At 35.1% G+C, this 23,097-nt stretch overlaps 2 protein-coding genes across 3 annotated transcripts in view; one reads left to right on the top strand and one right to left on the bottom strand.

Moving 5' to 3' along the window:
* The window catches only part of LOC100372106 (THO complex subunit 2-like), a 73,040-nt gene extending 72,344 nt beyond the window's left edge, over positions 1-696 (bottom strand). For both annotated transcript variants that reach the window (XM_085498078.1, XM_085498079.1), the window contains exon 1: positions 608-696. In XM_085498078.1, the coding sequence (XP_085354204.1) occupies positions 608-672 (65 nt within the window). In that variant the 5' untranslated portion in view covers positions 673-696. The remainder of the gene's footprint in view (positions 1-607) is intronic.
* LOC100369536 (tRNA (carboxymethyluridine(34)-5-O)-methyltransferase alkbh8-like) lies at positions 671-21,356 on the top strand. The gene is made up of 11 exons (XM_085498080.1): positions 671-876; positions 9,637-9,883; positions 10,591-10,731; positions 11,718-11,921; positions 12,002-12,072; positions 14,931-15,037; positions 16,162-16,283; positions 17,614-17,832; positions 18,300-18,346; positions 19,454-19,603; positions 20,179-21,356. The coding sequence occupies exons 1-11, from the start codon at positions 730-732 to the stop codon at positions 20,905-20,907; spliced, it is 2,184 nt and encodes a 727-aa protein (XP_085354206.1). The 5' UTR covers positions 671-729; the 3' UTR covers positions 20,908-21,356.
* Positions 21,357-23,097: the final 1,741 nt, after the last annotated feature.

Below are 23,097 nucleotides of genomic sequence, written 5' to 3'. Positions count from 1 at the left end.
TGGAAGTTCGCAGGGCTGTGGTGGGGACATCTATCCAACCGAACGCATCCCTGTACACACAGCACTGTACGCAGGGCTAGGGTTGAAACAAAGGAAAATAAGTCCGTTAAGAAGGTTAAGAAGCTTAAGAGGCCACTTAAGAGGCGTCGTGGCTCCTTCCGTTAGTACCTTCCATGGTAAAGATTACATCAGCCAACAAGGAAATGAAAATGTTTGTTATTTTTTGAGGTTTTTTTGTGGCAAACATAATTAAAATGGAATATTAACCCAATATTTCAGTTTCGCATGCCAGAAATACATCGTCATTAATCGATTTCAAAATTTTATTCCGTTATATCTGAACAAGACTGGCGTCTGTGATCACTTTGTGGTTAGTTCGCGATGGCTGTCCTGCAACGAACACTCATACAAAACACACAACGACATGTGTTGCATGTGACGAAACCATAAAACGTGATACAGAGTGGCATGACCGGTGACTGACCCAAAAGAGAAAGTCGCATTTCGATCAAACGCCACAATCGACTCGTTTGGAAATGAAACTTCCGATTTGTCAAATTTCACAATAAGCGAAAATTTCATAAATATCTAAAATCAATTTACTTACAAATCGTGCTTGCCGCGTTTCTCCCAATTTCTGCAGCTGTCTGCGGTAACACACAGAGCCGCCATCTTGCAAACACGGACTAAGTACCCGGATTTCGATCCCAGGGTGCATTGTTAATCAAAATGGCTGCGCCCACAGACTCGTCAAGATCGACGCCGACCAGGGGTTTGAGCAAATCCCAACTGAAAAAAATACAACGGAAGCAACTCAGATCGCATCATATGCTGCTCAAACACGAAGGCATACATGTCTCTGCGACTCCAACACAGGTAGGAATATAGTAATTGAAAGCTTTCAATTTCATTGTATTTCGCCACACATTGTAAAAAGTAGATCAATCAGTGGAGTGGTTGGGGGGGGGGGGGGGTAGCACTACCACTGTGGCCCACGTATAGCGCTGCGTTTAAGGGACGCACTACTGACATGTATAGGTATAGGCGATCGCACACACACAAATACATGGTACCGGTATTGGCACAGATCTAGAAGCAGTACCTACACACGAATTGGTGACGTCATAAAATACATGACCTTCAATCGGGGTCGTTTCCTCGGTATATACGAATTGGTATATACAAATTACAATAAAGATACTTAAGACATTACACATAAGGTAAAACAAATCACGTGACAATATAATGATAATAACGGTAATAAATCCTAGCTTAACAGTTGAAGAGAACGCTCATATAGTCAGTCGGGTGACGCCGAGGGTCACGAACTGTGTTGCAAAATGGCCGTGTGGTTGAAACTGGGTCATGGCGTGACGGGTGAGGAAGACATCATTAAACACTCAAAATCACAATAAAACGGGGAAGTGGTTGCATATTACGGCGTAGCTACCATGGGAAATAAAAAAACGCCCAATACAAACGACATGGGTTCGAATCACACTAGATACACACTCACCAGAACCGAAGCAATCAGAAACCAGCAATCGTTTTGGCTTTTCCGTTCAACTCATCGGAACACTAGAGTAGTTAGAAAAATGAACACCACTTAACGACCAACGTCGTGGCGTGGTACACAAGCGTGCCATCAAAATAAAACAAAATTAGCTTGAAAAGACAGTGGGTTCGAGTCCCGCTCAGAGCTACCGTAAAAACGTAAATCAAATAAACTGAAATCTCTCAAACCGTAAACAAGTAAACAAAGAACGTCGCAAAAAATAATAAACCTCACAAAACTGCACCATACAAAACTGAATGAATAAATAATAAAATAACTAACGTCTTAAACTGGACGACGCGCAATTTGTTCAACAGTTTCCAGATTGTGACAAGAGATAAACAAGACCCAAGTCAAGGTAAGTTTTGTTAAAGTGTCGATGGCGTTCCCTATATTACGAAAACAATTCAGGCAACAGACGAATATCTTCTGTGGTGTTGTTGAATTTATACCGTGTCTGCGGAATTGTTGATTGAGGGTTCGAAGCCAGCAGTTAACGTTTTGTTAGAAAGTTTCACAATTAAATCAAATATCCAATGATACCAGTATATTTATTTCATTATTTTAACAACTTGCAATGGTGGAAGTTGGTCAAACACGAGTTCTTACACCTAAATAAGTATCAAATATTTGTCGACACATTTATTCTCTCAACCTTGTAGAGGTGGAAATTAATTAAACAACAGGTATTTACTCACAAATATAATGGTCAATATTTGTCCATACATTCATTCTGTCAATTTAAGAACTTGTAATTGTTGGAATTAATCAAATGAGAGTTGTCTACACCAAAATAAGTTTCAAATACTTGTCCATACATTTATTCTCTCAATTTAACAACTTGTAATGGTGTAAAATAATTAAACGAGAGTTGTCTACACCAAAATAAGTCTAAAATATTTGTCCGCACATTTATTCTCTCAATTTAACAACTTGTAATGGTGTAAAATAATTAAACGAGAGCTGTCTACACCAAAATAAGTCTAAAATATTTGTCCGCACATTTATTCTCTCAATTTAACAACTTGTAATGGTGTAAAATAATTAAACGAGAGCTGTCTACACCAAAATAAGTCTAAAATATTTGTCCGCACATTTATTCTCTCAATTTAACAACTTGTAATTGTGGGAATTAATCAAACGAGAGCTGTCTACACCAAAATAAGTCTAAAATATTTGTCCGCACATTTATTCTCTCAATTTAACAACTTGTAATGGTGTAAAATAATTAAACGAGAGCTGTCTACACCAAAATAAGTCTAAAATATTTGTCCGCACATTTATTCTCTCAATTTAACAACTTGTAATTGTGGGAATTAATCAAACGAGAGCTGTCTACACCAAAATAAGTCTAAAATATTTGTCTGCACACTTATTCTCTCAATTTAACAACTTGTAATGGTGTAAAACAATTAAACGAGAGCTGTCTACACCAAAATAAGTCTAAAATATTTGTCCACACATTTATTCTCTCAATTTAACAACTTGTAATGGTGTAAAATAATTAAACGAGAGCTGTCTACACCAAAATAAGTCTAAAATATTTGTCCGCACATTTATTCTTTCAATTTAACAACCTGTAATTGTGGGAATTAATCAAACGTGAGTTGTTTACATCAAACTAAGTATTAAATATTTGTTGAGACATTTATTCTCTCAATTTAACAACTTGTAATGGTGTAAAATAATTAAACGAGAGTTGTCTACACCAAAATTAATCTCAAATATTTGTCCACACATTTATTGTCACAATTTAACCACTTGTTAATAGTGGAAATTACTTAAACGCGACTTGTTTAATCAGTTGACATCAATGCAACTTACCCGCAGACAGTGCACAACAGAGTATCATTGTTGAGCAATTATAAACAGGAACGTGTCTTGGCATTAGGGTAAGGGTCGGGTCAGGTATGGGCAACGGAATTATTAACAGGAACGTGTCTTGGCATTAGGGTTAGGGTCGGGTCAGGTATGGGCAACTCAAATGGCAAACACCCAATTGGCAAGATGTACACTAACGGGTTATGGCATGCATATAGTTTACACAAGTAAAAACACAAAATTGGCAATTTTTTGGACAATTGTAACTCAATAATAGAAATATGTTGTATTTCTATATATATACACACTATATAGTCTTATCAAATGCAAATACATCCAGTCAATCCATTGTGGTCTTGTGGGTCAGTTCTCTACATAGTGACCAGGAGGACCTGGGTTCAATTCCCTTGCCTTCCCATCTTGTTTTCGCAAACACCATTTGGCAATAAAGCTAAATATGACAACAAATTATTTAATTTGCATGACTACCCACATAGCTCACTTGATTTGTACTATGTCAGCAATGTGAGCGATCGCTGGTTCGAATCCAGTATGTTTAGTTAGATTTTTGAATGCTAGTGAAGACAGTGTCCTATGAATAGGACTTAAATCCTAACTCCTGTGTGAAGACACTCGGGGTACAGTGGACAAGACAGTACGCTGGGAACTCAAAGATCGCAAGTTCGAATCACGGATTGGACACTCCTACAAAAGACATGAAAGACGTTAAAATCATAAACAGCGGATTCAAAAACTCAAGTCAGGAAAACAGAACACAAGAATACTACCCCACGTGGAAGCCAGCCGAAGTCGTCGAAGAACGAACACAGTCGAAGAACGAACACAGTTGACAGCTGTAGGTCACGTGCAACAACAGACACGAGGAGCATGGCTGCTCTCCAAATGGGTCCCTTCTTTTGTATTGACCCCCTAAGGATTGCTAATCCCCCTTTCTAACTCTTCCCCCAAAAATAATATATCGCCCCTTTTAAAATGTAATGACCCACAAATTAATGAATATTCATGAGCACAGAAACTGCTACGTCATGAATAAATTAGCATAATTTTAAAAAAATTTGCATAAAGTGTAGGTACTCCTTCTGGAGCTCTGCCCCGGTATTCTCTACACGGCTGAGATGGGGTGCTTTTCTGTTTACGATCGTACAACGAACCTCTAGTTTCTAATATGTAGAGGGCAATGCCATTTTCCTTGGCACAGTTCTAGAAGCCGTACCTACACACGAATTGGTGACGTCACAAAATACATGACCTTCAATCGTGGTCGTTTCCTCGGTATATACGAATTGGTATATACAAATTTACAATAAAGATACTTAAGACATTACACATAAGGTAAAACAAATCATGTTACATTATAATGATAATAACGGTAATAAATCCTAGCTTAACAGTTGAACAGAATGGTCATATAGTCAGTCGGGTCACGCCGAGGGTCACGCACTTTGTTGCAAAATGGCCGTGTGGTTGAAACTGGGTCATGGCGTGACAGGTGAGGAAGACATCATTAAACACTCTCAAAATCACAATAAAACGGGGAAGTGGTTGCATATTATGGCGTAGCCAACATGGGAAATAAAAAAAAACGCCCAATACAAACTACATGGGTTCGAATCACACTGGATACACACTCACCAGAACCGAAGCAATCAGAAACCAGCAATCGTTTTGGCTTTCCCGTTCAACTCATCGGAACACTGGAGTAGTTAGAAAAATGAACACCGCTCAATGACCAATGTCGTGGCGTAGTACACAAGCATGCCATCAAAATAAAACAAATTAGCTTGAAAAGACAGTGGGTTCGAGTCCCGCTCAGAGCTACCGTAAAAACGTAAATCAAATGAACTGAAATCCCTCAAACCGTAATAAGTAAACAAAGAACGGCGCGAAAAAATAATAAACCTCACAAAACTCCACCATGCAAAACTGAATGAATAATAAAATAACTTGCGTCTTAAACTGGACGACGCGCAATTTGTTCAACAGTTTCCAGATTGTGACAAGAGATAAACAAGACCCAAGTCAAGGTAAGTTTTGTTGAAGTGTCGATGGTGTTCCCTATATTACGAAAACAATTCAGGTAACAGACGAATATCTTCTGTGGTGTTGTGGAATTTATACTGTGTCTGCGGATTTGTTGATTGAGGGTTCGAAGTCAGCAGTTAACATTTTGTTAGAAAGTTTCACAATTAAATCAAATATCCAATGATACCAGTATATTTATTTCATTATTTTAACAACTTGCAATGGTGGAAGTTAGTCAAACACAAGTTCTTACACCTAAATAATATCAAATATTTGTCGACACATTTATTCTCTCAATTTAACAACCTTGTAGAGGTGGAAATTAATGAAACAACAGGTATTTACTCACAAATATAATATTTGTTCATACATTCATTCTCTCAATTTAAGAACTTGTAATTGTTGGAATTAATCAAACAAGAGTTGTCTACACCAAAATAAGTTTCAAATATTTGTCCACACATTTATTCTCTCAATTTAACAATTTGTAATTGGTGGAAGTAAATTAAGGTAGCGAGAATATTATTTGTGTTGAAAATTACGATTTTCACATTTATTTATTAATTGATGAAATGCACTATAAACTTTCATGTGATAAAGTCAACATAACATAGAATGTCATGTAAGTTGGTTAAAATGTTGATTTTCTGAAGGGAAGCAAGGCAGCCTCAGTAGTGTTTTCCAAAATCAGCAACACAGGTTTAATCTGTGTGCCTATAAGTTTCAAAGATAAACTCAAGACAATGCAATGTTAGGATGTGTTATCAGTAGCTATCTGACACACAATGAGTGTTTCCAAACATTTGAGTGGTTTGTCTCCACCCCTGTTTGTTTCACAGATTAGTCATTTGCATGTGAATGCTTTAGACACAAGGTCACACAGCCACTGAAAAAAAATCATTGATTTTGGTGTTTTCATATGCCGAATTTATCCAATTATAGCTATCCCATTCCTTTATTTTTTTGGTTTCCAATAGCCTTACACATTTGGATGTCCCTACACATGTTAAAACAGACCTTGATGGGAAAACAAATTGATTGTGCCGATAAACAAGCTTGAAAATCTTTGCTGTTACTTCATGGACGTTTTCTAGGAGTTTATGTTTTTCAAAATACAAGGTCTTTAACAAAAAATAACGTATATTTATTGTCGTCGGATTAACACCAAATTTTCACAGCTTTAAGGTGACAGTGAGAGGAACTTGAATGTGTCCAGACAAACTATTGCATCGATTATTTACCAACGAGTTATGGTTTGAGTTGGGGGCAATGCGACTAAAACAGTAATTGAAATTCAACACACTATTTTTTTAAAACACGTTGCTTGAATAAAACTGACCAGACACATTCACATTACCTGATTATTGAACAACTAGGAAAAGTGAAAAAAATACTTCTTATCGCCAGCATAAATGCGTAATTATTTTTTTTACAGAAAAAGTAATTTTTCACCTTTGATTGAGTAACACGTCGTAGAATGCAGATACGGGCATGCAAAATACACTTGTGAAAAGTTTGAAGTCTGGCGATTCTGAAAATATATACTTTCCTGGGTCTATTTGTAGTCATTTAGTCACAACTGGAAGATGAAATCAAGTATGCAAATAATAGTCCCGCTACCTTAAACGCAAGTTGTTTACACCAAAATAAGTCTCAAATGTTAGTCCATACATTTATTCTCTCAATTTAACAACTTGTAATGGTGTAAAATAATTAAGCGAGAGCTGTCTACACCAAACTAAGTATTAAATACTTGTCCACACATTTATTCTCTCAATTTAACAACTTGTAATGGTTTAAAATTATTAAATGAGAGTTGTCTACACCAAAATAAGTCTCAAATATTTGTCCAGACATTTATTCTCTCAATTTAACAACTTGTAATTGTGGGAATTAATCAAACGAGAGCTGTCTACACCAAAATAAGTCTAAAATATTTGTCCGCACATTTATTCTCTTAATTTAACAACTTGTAATGGTGTAAAATAATTAAACGAGAGCTGTCTACACCAAAATAAGTCTAAAATATTTGTCCGCACATTTATTCTCTCAATTTAACAACCTGTAATTATGGGAATTAAACAAACGCGAGTTGTTTTCACCAAACTAAGTATTAAATATTTGTTGAGACATTTATTCTCTCAATTTAGCAACTTGTAATGGTGTAAATTAATTAAACGAGAGTTGTCTACACCAAAATAAATCTCAAATATTTGTCCACACATTTATTCTCACAATTTAACCACTTGTTAATAGTGGAAATTACTTAAATGCGACTTGTTTAATCAGTTGACATCAATGCAACTTACCCGCAGACAGTGCACAACAGAGTATCATTATTGAGCAATTATTAACAGGAACGTGTCTTGGCATTAGGGTTAGGGTCGAGTCAGGTATGGGCAATGCAAATGGCAAACACCCAATTGGCAAGATGTACATTAACGGGTTATGGCATGCATATAGTTTACACAGTAAAAAACACCAAATTGGCAATTTTTTGGACAATTGTAACTCAATAATAGAAATATGTTGTATTTCTATATATATACATACTATATAGTCTTATCAAAAGCAAACACATCTAATCAATCCATTGTGGTCTTGTGGGTTGTCTAGTCGTCCACGGGTCAATTCCTATGCCTGCCAGTCTTTTCTGGCAAACACTAATTTGCAATAAAGCTAAATCTGAAAACAAATCATTCATTTGCATGACTACCCATATGGTTCAGTGGATATGTACAATGTAGGCAATGTGAGAGATGGCTGGTTTGAATCCAGTACAGTTAGCACGATTTTTGAATGCTATCACTTTTGTGAAGACATTCGTGGTACAGTGGACAGTTCGCTGGGAACTCAAAGATTGCAAGTTCAAATCACGGACAGGACACTTCTACAAGACAAGGTATGAAAGAGACGTTAAAAACATAAACAGCAACTTCTGTATATCAAGAACTCAAGTCAGAAAAACAAAACATAAGCATACTACCTCACATGGAAGCCAGTTGAAGTCGTCGAAGTACGAACACAGTTGACAGCTGCAGGTCACGTGCAACAACAGACACGAAGATCAATGCTGCTCTCCAAATGGGTCCCTTCTTTTGTATTGACCCCCTAAGGATTGCTAATGCCCCTTTCTAACTCTTCCCCCAAAAATAATATATATTGACCCACAAATCAATGAATATTCATGAGCACAGAAACTGCTACGTCCTGAATAAATTAGCATAATTTAAAAAAAATTGCATATAGTGTAGGTACGTCTTCAGTAGTCCTGCCCACGGAATAACACGGTTACTATGGTGCTACTTTGTACTTCAAGCTGACCACCCTGCTGATTCCCAGGTGAAGAAATATAAACAACTGAAAGCACTTCATGGTGTTGATGGCAAACCATGCTCTACAGAATCTACAAACATTGTGAACACATTTAGTCAGGTTAAAAAAACGAACACCTGCAGGTTTTGATGGGCATCTTTGAAAGTAGTACCACTAAGACACAATCACGAATCAAAGAGATAAGATCGCATAGTGGCAGATACATGAACTCTGCGATGGAGATTGAGGAATTGCCTGGCGAGTAAGCATGAACTGCAGAAATTGAGTCATTAGTTCAGCAGGATTCAAGATGGCACCACACATGATTCTTGTGTCACCTTTGATAAAAATGACCCGAAACACTATAAGTGATCAAACAAAATGGCGCTGCCCATTGACGGGAAGTGCACTGTTTTCTAACTCTTAGGGTATATACATTTATTCCATACTTTCTATATACACATGTTATCTATAGAGCTTGCCTCGCAAACAACCAAAGCTGTGCTCGCTATAATAAGCTTTTCTGCCAGGGCAATCATGACTTAGACCATTTGGTATAATACACACAAAAGAATGCTTTTGTCAATCTAAATCAATAGATATGTTACTTTTTTAATGCATGTATTCAGAACATGTATTTGATAAATATTGAACAATGAACGTGGATCATGTTGATGAGATATTTAATAATCATAAAAATACATGTATTAAAATGTAAAATCACATCAGTTTTCCATGAGACGAGGCAAAAATGTTTTCCCCCCTGGCCCCAAGTAAGATTATCTCGTCTATGTGATATGTCTATTTTGTTTTGAAAGTACTTTTAAAAATTGGCAGCTTATTGTATGTCAGTGTAAAGCAAATAGAACTGATGGATTATCACATAAATTTTTATTTTGCAGAGTCTACTTGTAGCAAATGGAGGCTTAGGAAATGGAGTGCAGAGAGAGGAACTGCAGCAACTTTTCTTTGTCCACGGGAAGGTTACTAGCATTGCTATGCCTCCAAGAAAGCCATATGCATTTGTATGCTTCCAAGAAATTAAAGATGCAGAAACAGCTATTGCTCTTATCAATGGTACAGTGTTGACACGTCCCACAGAAATGTCAACTGAAAATATCACTTTGTATTTGTCATTTCTGAAGGAAGGTACGTTTTGTTTCTTTGAAGCCAAGAAGTTTGCTATTTGACTGATAGTGTATGAAATAAATTTGTCCTTTATGTTGTTGTTCTGTTTGGACAATCCTCCCTCCCCATCCCTGTGTGGCAACTCCTTTCTTAACTTATAGAAGGCTTTGTTACAAATGACTGCCAAAATGTACTTGGATTTTTCAATTTCTGATTTCTTCACCATCAGCTTCATTTCTGTCGATATATGTTGCATTATGAGCTCTTGAGGTATAACACCTGCTCCTCCATAATTCTCAACAGTGGTGACAATACTATTACCTAACTCAATGGTTGCAAGGCAACTAACAACGAACACATCACACTAAATATCAGTGATGTCTTGATATCTTCACTGTATTGCCTCGACATCCAAGCCATTACAGCTTCCACTGTGTGCAGCCATATTTGTTTTTTAAAGCTTGGCCAAGCACATTGATGAAAGAAGCAATCTGATTGGCTGTTGATAAGCTGATTCTAAACTGTGAGGGCACTGTCACATCCACATAGTCCTAACGAAATACTTCAAGGTGATAGTGGAGTGCTTTGGCGGAACATTCTCCTTGAAAATTCCAGATTGTAGTTTTTATAACATTCCAGATTCATGAAAAACAAACTATCATAATCTTGAAAATGTGTTTACCTTTGACCTGTTAATATTTTCACATATCGTTATTCTTCAACTTCAGTACCAAAGGAAAACTTACAAAGTAATGACAACCTTCCACCAGGGCTTGTACTTGTTAAAGACTTTATAGATGCAGAGATGGAAGACATGTTGTTGAGAAATATTGATTGGAATGAAGAGATGCTGAGTGAAGCAGGAAATGGTTAGCTCATCTCATTTTTATTTTAATCATTTAAGCCATTTTGACAAGATGATAGTTTGCTAAATACTTTATTTTTTACTCCTGTATGTGAAGCACACAATGAGAGTCTTTGTGGCTATTGTGTCTGTGTGTGTGTCTGTTCCACTTATAACTCAAGAACTAATTATCAATTTTAAAGCAGGAGGGTCATCACCTGCACATGCGGGAATTGAGTCACAAGCGACGATAACAACACACACTAAAACGCAAAGGCTCAGGGGGGGGGACGCTTGTTTGTAAACAATGACACACTATGGCCATCTGACGCATACACAGGTCACAACTCCCCCGCTTTAATGAAATTTAAAATTTGCTCAGACCTGATTAGTTTTTGTTTTAAATCTGTGCATGTTATTTACCTCATTTGCATATTAATTAGCCAATTTTTAGCATTTTCACTTGCTTCTCAAGTACCACTTAACAGATTTTAATGAAACATGGTAATTAGTTTTGGATTAAAATTCATGTATATTAATTGCCTTACTCGCATATTAATTATTCCATCAATATTTCAACCACCCATTAAATTCAATGAAGCTTGGTACATATATGCTCAAGGATAAGTCATATACATGTTTAGTTTAGAGTTAAATTTTGTGCTTACTAATCATCTAATTTGCATAAATTAACTAATTTACAGGTTCTTCACAGAAAACTTGAGGATCACTCATCAGGTTTTAATGAAACTAGTAAATACAGTATTCTACATTTGTATGTCATGCCTTCAATACTTTGAGAAATCAAACTTATCAATCAAGTATTATAAACTTCACCACTCTGGATCACATTGTTTTCATGTTGTACATCTCAAATAGCAAACCAATATCAGTTGCCAGGCTTCTTGTTTGAAAGGCTAATATTAAATCTTGAATTAATTTTTAATATTCAATACTCTCAGCACATGGTAGTTTTTTGTAAGCTTTCTTTGATCTCATTTATTTTGCCAGTTGCACCAAAAACTCTAAAGCACAGACAAGTGAAGCATTATGGGTATGAATTCCGATATGATAACAACAATGTAGACAAGGATAAACCATTGCATGATGGGATACCTGCAGCCTTGAGGAAGATTATCGATGACATCATGGCTACTCAAAATATACAGCACGGGCCTAATCAAATAACAGTGAATCAATACCAACCAGGACAAGGTACCATACCATATTATTGTCGTGTAGCACCATTTTGATCATGAAAATAATTTTTACAACTGTTTTTATTTCAATTTCAGGAATTCCTCCTCATATTGATACCCATTCTGCCTTTGAAGGTGAGATTATATCTCTGAGTCTTGGCTCTAATGTGAGTATGCCTACTGTCTACAACACAATTATTACAAGGATTCATTCTGATACAAGAAGGTGTTTTGATAGAAAACATGCACAATATCAAATAATATAAATCAAATAAAAAACTACTGTTAACTTTGTGAATCGACTCACTGTCACAGTAACATACACAAACTCATGTTTTGTCTCGGCCACTGTCTAGAGTTTATCATAGAATCAGAAAAACAGAAATCTAAATAGATTCTAGAATCTATTACATGTAAGTAACTGGGTGGTTGGGTGTCCGCCATCTGTCAGTACTCCAGTTACAAAGTGACATTACACATTCATTCGTAAATTTCAATGATCAGTGACTGCAAAGGTTATTATCATTTGATGCTCATTATGAAGGTATAACCATAGAAGTTACTAGTAACATTTAATCATGAATTACCAGCACTATTCTAATGGCTGGTCAAACAATGCAACAGTCCTAGTCAAAACAAAGTCTTTATATGTGATCAAATATATAGCCACACATGTTGGTCAATAGAGGGCTATATCAATGCAAGGATACAATAGAGGGCTATATCAATGCAAGGATACAATAGAGGGCTATATCAGTGCAAGGATACAATAGAGGGCTATATCAATGCAAGGATACAATAGATGGCTATATCAATGCAAGAATACAATAGAGGGCTATGTCAATGCAAGGATACAATAGAGGTCTATATCAATGCAAGGATACAATAGATGGCTATATCAATGCAAGGATACGATAGATGGCTATATCAATGCAAGGATACAATAGATGGCTATATCAATGCAAGGATACAATAGATGGCTATATCAATGCAAGGATACAATAGAGGGCTATTTCAATGCAAGGATACAATAGATGGCTATATCAATGCAAGGATACAATAGATGGCTCTATCAATGCAAGGATACAATAGATGGCTATATCAATGCAAGGATACAATAGATGGCTATATCAATGCAAGGATACGATAGATGGCTATATCAATGCAAGGATACAATAGATGGCTATATCAATGCAAGGATACAATAGATGGCTATATCAATGCAAGGATACAATAGAGGGCTATTTCAATGCAAGGATACAATAGATGGCTATATCAATGCAAGGATACAATAGAGGGCTATTTCAATGCAAGGATACAATAGAGAGCTATAACAATGCAAAGATGCAATAGATGGCTATATCAATGCAAGGACACAATAGAGGGCTATATCAATGCAAGGATACAATAGAGGGCTATATCAATGCAAGGATACAATAGAGGGCTATATCAATGCAAGGATACAATAGAGGGCTATATCAATGCAAGGATACAATAGATGGCTATAACAATGCAAGGATACAATAGAGGGCTATAACAATGCAAGGATACAATAGAGGGCTATTTCAATGCAAGGATACAATAGAGGGCTGTATCAATGCAAGGATACAATAGAGGGCTATTTCAATGCAAGGATACAATAGAGGGCTATTTCAATGCAAGGATACAATAGAGGGCTGTATCAATGCAAGGATACAATAGAGGGCTATTTCAATGCAAGGATACAATAGATGGCTATATCAATGCAAGGATACAATAGAGGGCTATATCAATGCAAGGATACAATAGATGGCTATATCAATGCAAGGATACAATAGATGGCTATATCAATGCAAGGATACAATAGAGGGCTATTTCAATGCAAGGATACAATAGAGGGCTATATCAATGCAAGGATACAATAGAGGGCTATATCAATGCAAGGATACAATAGAGGGCTATATCAATGCAAAGATATAATAGATGGCTATTTCAATGCAAGGATACAATAGAGGGCTATTTCAATGCAAGGATACAATAGAGAGCTATAACAATGCAAAGATACAATAGATGGCTATATCAATGCAAGGATACTATAGAGGGCTATTTCAATGCAAGGATACAATAGAGAGCTATAACAATGCAAAGATACAATAGATGGCTATTTCAATGCAAGGATACAATAGAGGGCTATTTCAATGCAAGGATACAATGGAGGGCTATATATGCAAGAATACAATAGATGGCTATATCAATGCAAAGATATAATAGATGGCTATTTCAATGCAAGGATACAATAGAGGGCTATTTCAATGCAAGGATACAATAGATGGCTATATCAATGCAAGGATACAATAGAGGGCTATATCAATGCAAAGATATAATAGATGGCTATTTCAATGCAAGGATACAATAGAGGGCTATTTCAATGCAAGGATACAATAGAGGGCTATATCAATGCAAGGATACAATAGAGGGCTATATCAATGCAAGGATACAATAGAGGGCTATATCAATGCAAAGATACAATAGATGGCTATTTCAATGCAAGGATACAATAGAGGGCTATATCAATGCAAAGATATAATAGATGGCTATTTCAATGCAAGGATACAATAGATGGCTATTTCAATGCAAGGATACAATAGAGGGCTATATCAATGCAAGGATACAATAGATGGCTATTTCAATGCAAGGATACAATAGATGGCTATTTCAATGCAAGGATACAATAGAGGGCTATTTCAATGCAAGGATACATGTATATATTGCATTAGTTTACATTACCTACCTGTATTCACCTACCATTGGATTGACATTACAGTACATTGTTTTAACCCAGAAATGTTCACACACATCTCATCCCAGGGTTAAACACAACCCTAGACTAGCCCAGGATGACACCTGTTGAATCTGTTCATTCATCATTTTCAACAGTTGAACCCAACACTTTGCTACACTATGACACTTGATAATGACTCATATCGTTCTGTATCTTTCTATATATTTAGGAAAATGAGAAATGACTTTTTTCCTTTTCCGTCAGGTTATTATGGATTTTAAGCATCCTAATGGACAGCATATACCAGTGTTAGTTCCACAGAGGAGTTTACTGGTTATGACAGGAGAAAGTAGATATCTATGGACACATGGGTATGTACATAAACACGCTGTCAGAAAACAATTTATTGCTTTTATTGTAAATGTATGTATCAATATAATACAAACTGGCAACACAATTTTGAAAAAATCTTGGTTAGAAATGATCCCATCCTGTCCCGTCCCGTTTATTTTAATAAATATTTCACAATTCAAAGTGAAATAATTCAAATTTTAGAATAACATTGGAACAATTACAAATAATGTCACTGTGCATTGATTGGCAGGTTGGATTCAACTGTCAATAAAATTTATAAATGTTTGTAAAAATAAAGGAAATGGGTTTGTTGTGTTCATAGTACAAGATAGAAAATATATCAATCTACTAAAAAATGATTGAATATAAATAGTCCTGGAAGGAAGGAATAAATAAATATCTGTCAAAATGAGGGAAACAAATTACCAACTTTCAGATTAATAAAAACAGACTTTGGGAAAATGCCTGCATGAAAAAAAAGACTACAACATGAGAGGAATTTTGACAAAATTGTAACCATAATTTGAAAATCAAATTAGGTAAAAGCGTGGAAGAGGAAGAAAAGATTACATGCTAGAATGAAATTCACTTCCTCCTAGATTGTGAATTATATGTGTATGCCACAGATACTCTAGTGTATTGATTTATATATTTTTTCTCAAATATGGTATGTATGATATTTTCCTCTTTTTCAATTTTTTCACAAATTAATAATAATACCGATAATAATATATAAGGCTGAAAGCATGTCCTCGTTTCAGGAATGTGATATCTAAATAAACCAGAAAAAGGAAAGACTAAACAATTTTATAAAAATATACAATTGCTGTATTACATTGGCCAAAATATGCAATATAAAAAGATATGTATCATTGATACAATTCTATGTTATTATAATAATACACAATATCTCTCAATATGGACAAGTACTAGATTGTTGATCAGATACAAATGTCAATCATTTTAATGTTAAAAAATCATCATAATCATATTCCTGACATGTTTATATTCCAGCTATATTACTATAAACAAAACTATACATCTTAAATTTGATAACTAACAGGGACTGTGCCATGCATGACTTGTTAAAATTTACATTGACTTATTATAATTTTAAGGTTTTTTCATTTACTATGTTTAGGATAACACCAAGGAAGCATGACGTGGCTCCAGCTGATACAGACACTGGACTGACTTTAACCAAACGGACACTGAGAACATCATTTACATTTCGTGCTATAAGACATGCACCTTGTGATTGTGGTAGGTCAACATCATGAATAATAACATTACTTTCACTGAAATACAAAAACATGATGACATCACTTTTATTGAAACATAAAGAATGATGACATAGCATCGACATGTTCGTGTAACAATCTTAACATTTTTATAGTACCGGATTCTGCCGTAAATTTGCCCTGGGCTGTTAAACGGCAGTTTTGGTTTTTAAAAAAAAAATAAAATGGGACCAAGAAATTGGGGCATTTTTTCAACATTTTTAAAAGAATATTTTCCATCATTCCTGATACCTAAAATAGAGTATAATTTAAGTTTTACCGTAGTCATTGACGCCTATTCAAGAGTATGATGTTTATTGTGACAGAATGGGAAAACGGCATGATTTTTTTTCGAATCAAGAAATAAGTTTTTTTTCAAAAGATGAACTGAGGAGAATTTAACACTTTTACATTAATACCGGCTTATTGTTGAAAACTTACGAAACATGGACGTACTCATTAGGTGTATTGTCAAAGGTTGCCGCCAGAACAAAAACTGTTTCAGTATGTGACATCTTATCACCGCTGAACAATCGCTAGCTGTGAATATTTTTTGGGCATGTGGTCAAAACGATTGATTAAGATTAGGAATACTAGTAATGCCGTTTTGGACCAACAATGTAGTCAGTCACAGTCTTGTTTAATTGGGGGTGCAGTAAGTATGAGGTACTTTTCATGTTTTAAATTTTTGTTAAGAATTATTTAACCCTGAAGCCGGAATTGGAAGTGCGGTTATTATTACATATGCGGTTTATATTAGGACTTTTACAGTACCATACTGATGGACTTTGTATTTAATACAAATTGGAAAATTAACAATTACAGTTAATACATTATCTTCATATCCGGGATTCTTTTTAACACTTTATATTAGGGTAGTTTGTTACCATTAAAAAATATATACTCAAAAATTTTTGAAATCCAGCAAGAGGGGTTGAGTACTGTATTATCCAGAATTCTGAAGTAAAAATATATGGTCAAAAAATTATATGTAGGGTTATGAGGAAGAATTTTCTTGAATATTATAGTACAAGTTATCCATGGAAATTAATGTGTTTACATGGAATTCTACGGAAAATGTTCTAAAATGGCTGCTTTTGCATACGTTTTCTTTCCTTCTTTGCTATAAAAACATTAAATATGAAAGAAGTGCATGTATGTGAATCATCAAACAATATTTTTTGAATGATTTACTGTGATCAATTTTTTGCATGTTTTAATGGTAGCACACCGTAGCACACCTTTGAATCATTTGGTGAATTCTATGGTAAGTGTCATTTTCAATGTAATTCTCTCTATCTTGATTTTTATAGATTTTCCCGCACAGTGCGACTCTCAACAAAAGGAAATGAAGGAAAAAGAGAGGTTATTGCCTAAATCTGATGACCAAGCCTCGGCTTTAGAGGCAGAACATGTACATAAAGTGTATGAAACCATTGCTACACATTTTAGTGACACCAGACATTCACAGTGGCCTAAAGTTACTAAGTTTATAAACCAATTACCAAATGGATCGATTTTTGCTGACATTGGTGCGTATTATTATGATTTCTTTGTTGCTTGCTTTGTTTGTCTGTTTGTCTGTTTGTTTGTTTGTTTAGTTCTTTTCTCAATCAAACGCATGATTTTTACAACTAACTTATTACTACTTAAGTTGAAGGGATTCTCAGAACTTATTCAACATTTTTAAACTATATAATACATCTGCAGAGAAGAAAAAGCAGGACTCTGTGTCCGACTAACATGCATCATGTGCGACTGTGAATAAATCTTGTTACATTATTATCTCAAGAACATTGGTCATTTGGCAGTATTGACCCTTTCTGCTTTAAGCCTGTAGATGGCCTCCACAAAATGCTTCTTCAAAGCTCTAGAATGCCTAATACCATTTCTGTACTTATTGTTTCTGCCAAACAAATAAACCCTTTTGTACATTTTTGTAATTCATGTATGTGTAATAGTTTTTGACATAAAGTCCTGTGTATATATTGTTTAACAGGCTGTGGAAATGGTAAATATTTGGGGATCAATACATCTATATTTCAAGTAAGTCAATTTATATGTTTCACCAAGGATAAATATTAAGGACATAGAACATGTGTGATATGAATGAAGATCCCATTTGAGTTTGAGCTAAGTGTTAGATGATCCCAATATCTTGAGAAAATTCCAGGCTGTTTATAATGTATATACGGTGATATACTCACTCATTCCTATTTCCAAAATTGAACTATCCCTTGGTTGCTAATGAGCGATCATGTCATTCTCTGGTGTAATACCGGATTAATGATATGTAAATGAAATTCCATCAAATTTAGATCTTCATCACATATCCCTGTATGGACACAAACAATATTTAGTGCATATAATTGTAGTGTTCAGTCTACACAAAGTACGGGCTAAGACTTAAGCTAATATCATATGTTTGCTTATCGAATGGACCCAATTGGGTTCACGCAAGGGAGGGAACAATGGTTAGCACGGTCTAAGAAACGCCAAAACTTATTAATAATAAACAAAAATGGCATACCGAAATGAATAGTTATGAATATAATAGAAAAGTGTTTAGCCAATGATGACCCATGATTTGTTAGCCCATGCTAAGGCTCTGGACAAGATGGGCCAGATTAATCCGTACTTTGCCCGTGCTAAGTTTTCTTATTATAATAGGGACCTGGAAATTGGTCTGAGTACAGAATACTTGGCAAGAATGCAGTGTTGTCAACTAGAGCACCCTAACGATTCCTTCTAATATGATTTCTTACAGTTTGATACTTACTATATAATTATAATTACCTGCACTAGCCCTGTGAGTTGGCCTCCTACTGCTGATCATTCAGCCCCCACAGTCCTAAATCGTATAAGAAAAATTTCTCTACGTGTGTTCCCTTTGATTGCCATGTCGGAAATGGCCTAAATAATAGAAAATATTTCAAATGAACATTGAATACAACAGAGTTTTGGGCATTCAGCCCATGCTAAGCGTTTACCCATGCTTCGTTATCCTGTGCTAAGGCTCTAGGCCGAGTCTTAAAAACAGGTCAGATTTAATCCGTACTTAGTTTTCTTAGCACATGCTAAGGAGCTGTGTGTGAACGCTACTATTATAAAGTGAGAACTTGAATTAACGACTTGAATAACGTTTACTTTCAGATTGGCTGTGATAGAAGTTCTAATCTAGTGGAAATTTGTAGACAAAGAGATTATGAAGCGTTTACATGCGATGCTTTGTCCGTACCAATACGGGATAATAGTTGTGACGCTGTTATTTCTATAGCGGTAATACACCATCTTTCAACACAGGTAATGTGTGCAGTGATTTTTTTAGAAATGACCACTTATCAACAAAAAGATTGGGGGATATGGAAGATATTGTGTAGTTTTATTGAGAACTTTTGTTGCCATTTTTTCCAAACTGAAAAAAATAAATTCTAACAAAGCTAACTAATCAATAGTATGAAGCAAATGTATTGTATTCAGCTGGAATAGTTACAGTATGAATTTAATATTCTACATATTCTAAACATTGTTCCTTTTGAAAGTGAATTTTTGTTTTTATTTTTTTTAAATTCCAAGATGGTTGGTCTATATATATTTTAATTTCAACCAAATATTTAATATTAATAAAAACATCACATCAATTTAAAAATCATATGATCTACATCTCAAATCTCTGTACTGTTTTTTGCATATGTCACAAGTCATGTATTCTAACAAGCAGCAACATGTCAACATGTATAAATCTATGATTGACACCTTCTGTGGACATGTGAAAACTTGCATATTCACTCAAAGCACTGAACACTGCCACCAAACAATGCTTCATACAGGATTCTGATGTTATATTGATGATTGATTATATTGTCTTTTATTTTCAGGAAAGGAGGAAGAAAGCTGTGAGTGAGATTGTAAGAATTCTCAGCTATGGTGGACATGCATTGATTTATGTGTGGGCCATGGAGCAGGAACGAAATCGAATAAAATCCAAATATCTAAAAGAGAGTAAACATGAGATGTCTGGTGACTTAGGAGAAAACCTTCATCACAGAAAACTTACAGCACACGGTGATGATCCTGTTGCTGTGGTAGCCAAAAATAGTATTGGAAATAAGACAAAAGAGGGACATGATGCATGTTTATGTAAGAGTATTGAGCCAGATGAGTGTTGCATCGGAGGTGGCGAGAATTCATCTTCCTGTCAAAAGAATTCAAAAGATGATTCACAGATCCAGAACGATACTCAGTCTGCTAAGGATAATGAGCAGACAAATAGAGCAAGAAGAGCAGAACCAATTAAAGACTCAATATATTCATCCAATACATTATCAGTTCATGTTAACAGAACCGCTTTTGCGAAACAAGACCTGCTGGTGCCGTGGCATTTGAAATCAAAAAATGGAAAGAGAAACAATATTGGAGAAGAAAATGCATCAAGCAAAGATCAGAGTGTCGCTGAGAATGTGTGCACTAAGACAGTCTTTCATAGATTTTATCACGTCTACAAAGAAGGCGAGTTAGAAAGTCTGTGTCAAGAATGCAGCGGTGTGCGGATAGTTGAAGGCTATTATGACGAGGGAAATTGGTGTGTTATTATAAAAAAAGAATGAACATTCTCTCATGGTGTGCATATTAATGATTTACATTTTGAGTCTCCAAAATTCCTGATTTGGTGTCAAATTTATAATGATATTTATATAGAATTGTAAGATTTACCTACTACCTACAATGAATGATTCACTTAAGAAAGTGTACTCTCAGTGTGAATGTAAGAATTCATTGTTGTACTGCACAGAATGATACGATTCAATAAAGACGACAATAAATAAAGTTGTGTAGGTTTTTGTCCATTTTGACTGCAAGTTTGATCAAATGTGTAGACACAGTAATTTAAAATAAAATGTATGTGAATGTCACTTACCAGTTGAAAAGAATCACTTCCTTTGTGTACCTATATTTTCCTAATCTGTGCCTTAATAATATATTTTCTAAAAACTGCTGAATTTTCCTATAACTCACCATGTAATGCATATATTTTCATTAAAAGTGATTACAATTATGATATCTCCATTTTATTTGAATACTGAGTAGCGGATATTGTCAATATAGTCTTTTTGAATTCATACACGGTTATTGTGTATTAATACAAGTTTGGAGTTTATCAACCACACTAAGTGTTGTATTTGCACTTCTATATATTCATGAACGATAAAAAAGACAGATGACATAGATACTTTGGTTCAAATTGATCTGAGTAGCTCACATGTAATTTAACATTCTACTGATTAATGGAAAACATTGCTATTTTGCCAATTGAGTGTTAATAGATCTAATTGCAAATTTTCTGGATGGGGTTTCCTGTTGCACCCTTATGTTTGGAAGATATATAAGTAATTAGAAAAAAACATTTGGTTCTGTGATAAACGTTCATTACAGTTATGGCACGGCACGGCACAAAATATGACACAATTTTGTAATGTCAGAAAATGTAACATTATAATAATGAATGTTGCCAGGCATATCAACCATTACACGAAAAAAGTCTAGTGCAATGTCAAGGTCATCTGGGAAATCTTAGGGTCACAAGACGAAAATTGGGCATAAAGTTTTCATAATCGGTCAAAAAATCTCTTGAAATTATTAGCGTGTTAAAATTTCAGAATTTGTGAGCCTGTTAAAATGTCAGAATTGGCCAGCATATTGAAATGTCAAAATTGGCCAGCATGTTAAAATGTCAGAATTGGCCAGCGTGTTAAAATGTCAGAATTGGCCAGCATGTTAAAATGTCAGAATTGGTCAGCATGTTAAAATGTCAGAATTGGTCAGCGTGTTAAAATGTCAGAATTGGTCAGCATATTAAAATGTCAGATTGGTTGATAGTTGTTGGAACACGCCGGCGCGCGTCTTATGACAATGACTAACGCTGATTTTATGGACTTTTTGCAAATTCCTGTAATAATAACAGCAATGATTATAGATATAAGTAGCCAAGTTTCCACTTCACTAGTTGCATGGCTTCAATACACTAGTTCCGATCTCGTGTTAGTAGGTTGTATGCATAGTTTTATGAACATAGTTAGGTGTCCAGCTTAAAAATGCCAAGAATGTTTGTTTTTTGGTTTCTGTTTTAGGCACCCAGCTCATATTTGAAAGTTTACGAATATTCGTAAATATCTACTAACTATAATCGCCAATACACAATTCAATGAAAGTATTGTTGTATCGCTTGCTCAATTTGGTTAATACAGATCTCTTACGTGTGACAAAATACATAAAAGGTTTGTGCAGACACTCACGAGATAACCCACATTCAATGTACAGGGGTTTTCTTAGAGTTTCATAAAATATGCACATTTTCTGGGTTGGCATCAGGTGTGAGATATGCGATATGCCACGTGTTCTTGTGTGAGTTGCGATGGAATGTCGTACCCTCTATGATGACCTCTTACACACATCACCACTGTGGACAAACCACCTAATTATAGTACACTACTAATGTAAATTACTTTATTTTCACTTGGAATTTATTTTCGCAATTGTCGCTGAAAGAATAAATCAGTGAAAATACGTTTCATGAATTTCATACAAAACAGCTAAAATGTCTTGTTATCGAAAATTATTTCCAGCTAAAATAAAGTGTTTTACAGTAGTACTCTTCGTATACAACAATTTGAGTTACCCTGTGTACATGGTTGTATAAATTACTGATCTGAACTACTGAAATTCTTTTTCACTTAATGTATTAATTTATTTATTTAAATAATTGTTTTGTACAATCGTTTCAAAATACACTTGTAAAC

Source organism: Saccoglossus kowalevskii, chromosome 4, assembly GCF_978046115.1.
Source record: "Saccoglossus kowalevskii chromosome 4, keSacKowa6.1, whole genome shotgun sequence".
Taxonomy (NCBI): domain Eukaryota; kingdom Metazoa; phylum Hemichordata; class Enteropneusta; family Harrimaniidae; genus Saccoglossus; species Saccoglossus kowalevskii.
Note: the sequence above shows the minus strand (reverse complement) of the source record. Positions and strands in the feature narration are given on the sequence as shown.

Coding starts and splice junctions, on each gene's coding strand:
- LOC100369536 (XM_085498080.1), top strand. CDS start 730: ATGGCTGCGCCCACAGACTCGTCAAGATCGACGCCGACCAGGGGTTTG. Junction 877..9,636: donor TCTCTGCGACTCCAACACAG/GTAGGAATATAG, acceptor TTTATTTTGCAG/AGTCTACTTGTAGCAAATGG. Junction 11,922..12,001: donor TCAATACCAACCAGGACAAG/GTACCATACCAT, acceptor TTTCAATTTCAG/GAATTCCTCCTCATATTGAT.